This window comes from Marmota marmota, unplaced genomic scaffold (assembly GCF_001458135.2).
Source record: "Marmota marmota marmota unplaced genomic scaffold, marMar, whole genome shotgun sequence".
Classification (NCBI taxonomy): domain Eukaryota; kingdom Metazoa; phylum Chordata; class Mammalia; order Rodentia; family Sciuridae; genus Marmota; species Marmota marmota.
Genome location: NW_026000164.1, coordinates 15422661 through 15429920, shown reverse-complemented (window position 1 = coordinate 15429920; position 7260 = coordinate 15422661). Strand labels below are relative to the sequence as shown.

At 33.2% G+C, this 7260-nt stretch overlaps 1 protein-coding gene across 7 annotated transcripts in view; it reads right to left on the bottom strand.

Moving 5' to 3' along the window:
- Positions 1-7260, bottom strand: part of Cnot4 (CCR4-NOT transcription complex subunit 4) — a 121638-nt gene that overhangs the window by 42825 nt on the left and 71553 nt on the right. For 4 of the 7 annotated variants that reach the window (XM_015493803.2, XM_048786905.1, XM_015493801.2 and 1 more), the window contains 2 exons: positions 6908-7033; positions 4037-4170 (listed from right to left, as the gene is read on the bottom strand). In XM_015493803.2, coding sequence (XP_015349289.1) covers positions 4037-4170; positions 6908-7033 — 260 coding nt within the window. The remainder of the gene's footprint in view (positions 1-4036; positions 4171-6907; positions 7034-7260) is intronic. The other 3 variants (XM_015493802.2, XM_015493804.2, XM_015493806.2) reach the window with 1 other exon arrangement.

The window sequence follows — 7260 nt, the reverse complement described above, 5'->3', positions numbered from 1 at the left end:
AGGACCAAAGCAAGAATTACAATATGCATCACTCTAACTTGGGAAGTCTTCCCCGTGCAAAGAAGAAACCTTATCTATGAATTCATCCCTACCACCTACTGGTTTTTTACCCTTACCCTGGATGGCAATAAGATGCAAGAGGAGACCAAAGCAAAGCAGACCCTCAGTATGACATGGTCCCTGGATATAAAGCCAAAGGCTTACTCTTTCAGGGATTGTCATGGCAAGAAAGAAAGCTATTAGACCTTGCCATCAAATGTGACTTAATAAGTTTTGGATAAGTACATGAAAACAAAAACTAACCGAACAAAAACCCTTCCTGCTGGGCCTACCTGCTGGACGTGTAACCCCAGCTATTTGAGAGGAATAGGTAGAAGGATCCTCAATTTTGAGGCCTCCTCAACACTGCCTCAATATAAAAAGTTCAAAAAGGGCTGGGGATATATAGCTCAGTGGTACACCAAGTTCAATCCCCCCACACACACACACACACATCCCCCCAAAAAAGAAAGAAAGAAAACAAAAAACAACAGAAAAAACTTCCTTATCATAAACTATGTGCAAAGCAAAAATACCTATGTCATAATTTATTCTGGTCCCAGCAGTCCTGGTTTGGGGAAGTTATATTAAATGAGTTCATTTGTGTTAAATTTCCCCCTTTTCAGGCTAAGGATATAGCTCAGTGGTACAGCCCTTGCCTAGCATGGGTGAGGCACTGGATTCAATCCTCAGTACTCCCCATAACCCCCCCACCAAAAAATTTCCTCTTTATCTCCCCACCCCCTGCGACTTTGGCTCCTGTTACCAAAGCCATCTCTTGTTACCAAAACAATTATGAATGTACTCTGTGTATCACCTAACTATACCTCACATTGAAGGCAAAGTCGATAAAACATTAGTAAATTAATAATTCATCACAAAAATATGTAAAAGCTAATTGCTTGTTATAAATGCCAAAAAAAGAGCATCTTTGTTAAAGTAGACTTTTTCAATGTTTTACAAAGTTACATTTTCAAAAAAAGTTTTTATAATAAAGTTGTTTATTAAAAACTTCTGAATGATGAAAAATAAGTACATAAATGCCAAAAAGATCTTTTGATAATCCCAATATTTATTTCCAACCTAATGGAAAAAAACTCAATAAATTAGGAATATCAATGTATTTTAATATTGCAATTAAAAATTATTTCAAATGATCAAAATCATGCAAGAGCAAATAAAACACTAGAAATATCCCCTTAAAAGTAAAAATGAGACAAGAATGCCTGCTAGCTCCATAGGCTAACACTGTTCTCCAATTTTTGCTTAAGAATCTTCCAACAGTTAGAAGTCGTGGAAGATCCAAAATGATAAATCAGGAAAAGAGATTTAAAAAAAAAAAAAATGTTTCCTGAGAAGCAACCCCCCCCAAAAAAAAACACAAAACAAAAATAAGATGATGATGATTTTGATAATGGGGATTAAACCCAGAGGTACTTTATCACTGAGCTACATCCTAGTCCTTTTAATTTTATTATTTTGAGACAGATTCTAGCTAAATTGCTAAGGGCCTCACCAAACTGCTAAGGCTGGCCTTAACTTGTGATCCTCCTGCCTCAACCTCCTGAGTCACTGGGATTACAGGTGTGCATCTCAGTGCTCAGATAAGAGATTTGAGATATGCCATGATAATGGTTGGAAGTAATCAATGTTGCAGAATATAAATCCTCCTCAAATTATAAATAAATTTAATTCATTCTGAAACACAAATCAACTAATTGAAAAAAGTCACATCCCTGTAATTCACATAAAAACAAATACACAAATAAAACATGGGAAACAAATTCACAATGTATAAAAAGTTTTACTCTATTCATCAAATACAAATTAAAATTAATTTTAATACAGATAATACAAATTAATCTTTTTTGTTGTTTATCAAACTGGTAAATATGTTGAAGGAAAAAACCAAACTCAAGGAAATAGGTATACTCTTGGATTCTGTGATCAGTAGTTCTACTTTTTAGAACAATCAAAACTGTAACTAAAACATTTACATGAAAAGATGTTCAGTACAGTGTTATAAATAATATCACCAAAGTGAAAGTAACATAACACAGAAACACAGGAGGTTAACTTAATACATCTCGAATATTTATACCAAATGAAGTATCATGCAGCCAGAAAAAATTATGTTTTCAAGACATGGGGAAATATTTATAATAATGCGTACTGAGTTTTCAGATGTAACAAATCAGTTATTTTGTGTATAGTGATATATATACATTCATAGGGAGAAAAAGACCACAAGGAAATACATACTACAAGGAAAATACAAAAATCATTTTCAGTGAGAACCCTTGAGGACTGGGACCACATACAATACTTATTTTCTTCGGTATACTTTCATAAATTTTTCACATTTCCTTCAATAAAAATATTAACTTTTATATTCAGAAAATAGCAAATGTTATATCAAAGAGATAATCTAAATTTTCAAGTAATACTCTGAAGTCTCTAAGGGCTATAAACCCAGAATATGACTTTAACTAGAATAATAACATTTTTAATGAGAACGATGATGCATATAAATACTGAATGCATCTGAAATAAATGTTTGCTACAATAGACTCATTCTTATACCAAGAACTATAAAAGCAGCAACCAATAACATAAGAAAGAGTACACGGTTCATCATGAACACACAGGGTTGGAAAAGGGCAGGTACAAATGATCAAAGGGTTAAGGTTTGTTATGTTAACCCAGGAAGATTTCTGTTTGGACGTAGCTTTTATTCCTAGCTTTTATATAAGGAAATCTCAAGCAGTTTATTATACAGCAACTTTGTTTTGCTTGGAAGTCTATATAAATATAAATATACACACACGTGTTTAAGTAATAAGTATTTAAATAGTCTTTAATATTTAAATAATCTCGACTATCAAACCGAATAAATAGGGACTTCAAAATTTAAACAATTTATACAAATATCTTTTTGAAGAAATGGATTCTAACAACAATCCATGCAGTTATTACTGGTTACATCTGAAAATAGCTCTTTCAGCCCGGCACAGTGGTACACATCTGTAATCCTAGCTATGTGGGAGTCAACCCTAGCTGTTTGCCTCTTGATGCAAGAGGATTGAAAGTTCAAGGCCTACCTGGGCAACTTTGAGACCCTGTCTAAAAATTTTTTTAAACAGCTGGGGATATAACTCAGTGGTTAAGTGCCCCTGGGTTCAATCCCCAGTACCAGCAGGAAAAAAATGACTCTGACTTTTTTAAAAATAAATAGACACTGAATATCCAAACCTTAAAACTTAAATTAAAAACTATCATTTAAATTTGACTGTGGTGTAAAAAAAATAGAACAAAGATCCTAACACATAAAAGCTTAAGAACATCCAGAAATAGGGTAAAAAGCTCCAATCACTATTTAACAATGATTTTCTGACAGGTCAAAACCAAATATAATCCAAGAGATGAAGATTACAGATCAGAATGAGACTCAATACTGAAGACTACATACATTTGTTTAAACACTGACACAATATCACCCACCCCAAACCATATTGGGCATGTAGGATAGAAGACAATTTGTCTCCCCAAATGAGTACCCTTGCTCACAGGATACAAGATTTCAGTGATTCCTGGGATTAAATATCCATGAATATGCGTCCCCCCAACACATAATCCTTCCAAAAACTCCCATGCTCCCTTTTACAATATTTTTCTCCTTCATTGTATCAGGGAGAAATTTCAATTAGATGACAAGAGTGTTATCATATCCAACGCCCCTTAATTTCCTCTGGAATAAGAAAGGTGTTCCCTGGACTGAGGTGAGTCTAATCATCAAGGGGCTTATCTGAAATGCTACCAGGGAGCAGTAGCAAAAAAATATTTTGAGCCCAGAAATTGTGAATCAATAGTTCTCATACAGCTAAACAATAGTGCATAAATGACAGACGTTGTCAAAGGTTTTGCCTTAAAAAGATGTATAATGAAGAGAAGATTGACAGATATGAGGATGTCTAACTATGTTAATATCAGTACTTACGTATCATACCTCTGCAGTGGTGTCACTTTGTTCTTATTTTTATCAACTGAACCCGTAGATAATTGAAGAAAATTGGGATTTAATTTATATAATTCTTGAAGTAGTTTCTGTTCATATTCTTGGTGTTTACCCGCCTAATAAAAGAAGAAATTACAACTGCAGTGGGATTCACAAAACGGCAGATATCAAATATGGAGTTAACTTCTGAATTATTAAAGATATCTTAAAACATACAAAGTTTGTTCATGGATTCAGGGAAACCTATAAGGATGATGTTAAAAATTTTTAGACCAACAAAAGTTATTACAATTAAAATTCTATGATATATAATAGCATTTCATCAACCCCTTTATTGTACAGAAAAGTATATTATGAAGAGAACAATTTCACCAGCTCAGGACACTAGAAGGTCCATTTTAAACCTACTTCTAAAGCTTCCATATAATTAAGTCTTCTAACAGGTCCAATATTCAGTTTACTGACAATCACTCCAAATTTATCAATCAATCTCCTAGAGATTAACAATATAAATAATACACATACAGATTTTTTTTAATATGCTTCATTATCTTGGCACTAAGTAAAATTTTCATTAGTTTGTTTTTACTCTCTTTCCTCCATCAAGAGTAAACTAAAAATTAATGTGATTTTAAACTCTAGACCAAGAGTTAGCAATTTACAATCCGTCACTTGTTTTTGTAAATAAAATTTTACTGGGACACAGTCAAGTGGAATGTTAAAACAGATGGTTGAGTAGTTATGACAGAGACCACATAGCCCAAAAATCCTAAAATATTTATGAAAAAGGTTTGCTGACATCTTCTCTACACACAACAAGAAAATGTGGTATTTACTATAGTTGTGGAGCTACACATCAGAAGACAATATCACAAATGTAATGGAAAAAATCAAACCAAGACTCACTGTGAAAGCTACACAAAAATAAATTATATTGAAACTACTTTGAGTAACATTTTATATGTGTATCATGTCTGAAAGGGTATTTTTACTTACCTTTAAGGATATCAAATATTTTAAAATTATGATTTAAATAGATGTTATGGCAAAATCAAAATGGAGCAGATCAAAACAAAAGCAAAACATTCAGTGAAGGCAAATTTTAGCACAATTGTACCATGTACACTGCACAATGCATCGTTCCCTGTTCTGAGGTCACTTGCTTTTTTCAACTGGATCTAAAAATACGTTCTAAATTTTGAGTTATACAGTAACAAGGAAAATTTTTCTGTTTTTTTTTTATGATTTAATTTTTCAAATTCTCTTTCTACACTGGAAAGTGGGTTTTTTGTTTGTGGGGTTTTTTTTTTGTTTGTTTGTTTGTTTTTTTTGTTTTGAGGATTGAACCCAGTGCAAGCATTCTACCTACTGAGCTATATCCCCAGCCCCTGGAAAGTGTTTTAACAACAACAAAATCCCTTTCAAAGTAATTTTCAAATTCAGGTAAAGAACAGGATGAGTTCAGGACAACACTATGAAGTCAATTTTAAGTTATGAAAAAAATACAGTTAGATGTGGATTTTACATCTTTAAAACATGAGAAGCCTTGAAAATTTCAGGAGATACTGTGGCTTTCATTAGCCACAAAGTGTTCAATCTGATACTCAAATGACTCTTTGGGGGCAGTTCCTATAGACATCTTAAATCCCATTATAAATACATTTCAACCAATTGTCCATATATTTTGCTTTATTACTCAGTTATACTTTAAATGAGATCACCTGGGGCTTAGAAATTCTTTGATAGAAATTTTCATTATAACAGTATATGAGTAAAGTATGCTCTCCATTCATTAAAATTCAGTTTGAAAAGGATCTATTTAGATTTTATTATAAAGTTTTATCCAAAAAACATTATCAAGTAAGTAAGCAGTAAATCCCTCTTCCATTCCCATTAAATACAGATGGACCTTACTTTCACACTGTTTTGAATCATAAAGACCATACTGTCGAGCAACTCCAATGTACTTATTATAATGGGATTTAATCTGTATTAACTCCAAGTCAAAAAGGGTAAAAATACTTCATTTTATTTAACAATCTGCTCTTAAAGGAGGCCCTACCAGACTTTCTCTAGTTTGACCTGGAGAATGAAAGGTAGCAATGAATGCCCCCCACCTTCTAAATGAGAAGTATTCCTGCAAAAGTCCACAGCAACAATCTGAAGTCCTCATCTATAATAGGGAAGTGCAGCATTGTGCTTTGGTATAATCCTCATTTAATAGGCCGTATGGTCAACATTTTTACTTGTAAAAGCATGTTTATACTACAAATTGAAAGGAGATAGGAGAAGAGGAAATGTGAAAAGAACATAGGATATCAAGCCTTCAATTCATCCTGTACAGGATAGCGACTTTGTGGACACATTGGAGGGAGAATCAATTTATAAAAATGCTGCTTTATTAATATCAGTAGACAGAATATTATTTCCTAGCTTATTCTGTATAGAAATTGGGCCAAAAAACAATGATTACAATTTCCCACTTGGTTTTCATTTTGCTGACATTCCCCTTAAAGTAGCATTTCACAAACTGTTTCCTTTGGTCAACTGAGTGCTGGTTATTTAAATGTACATATCCATTTTTATTAGCATAATAAAAACTCTGGTCCTGAAACAAAGAAACCTGTTCATCTTCATTAATCTCATTTTCAAACTTAGTTGACCAAAGACCCATTTTTATTGTAACAATATCTGCAGAACTGACACTTCATAGAACACTTTGTTTGGAAAGTGCTACTTTAAGGCAATACCAGTTTTCATCAACTCCCTAGATTTTGCTTATGCAATTTTAACTTTTATTAAAGAAAATGTACTCCCTTTGTGCAAAGTTGATAATTCATATGACTTCACTACCTGCATTTCCTCTTTTGTGAAGCTTGCCGCCTCATCTCCCAATTCATGTAGATACATGCAATCAGGTTTTGGACACTGCATATTCTTTAAGAAGTAACTGCAGTATTTTGTTGTACCTAGAGATGCCTGCAGGAAGAAGAGGGGAGGGAGAAAGAGGACTCAAAATGTGAACTGACATCCCAATGAGAATTTCCATGTTTAGTGTTCACCTAAAATGGGCACAGATAAGATAAAACAATAAGTATGGCCAAGAATACAAAGACTATTACTAGTAGGATTTATTATAGATAATGCTCATTTGGAACAACTAAAGAAAACGTCTCAGTCTATGGCTACTAGAACATGAACACCAA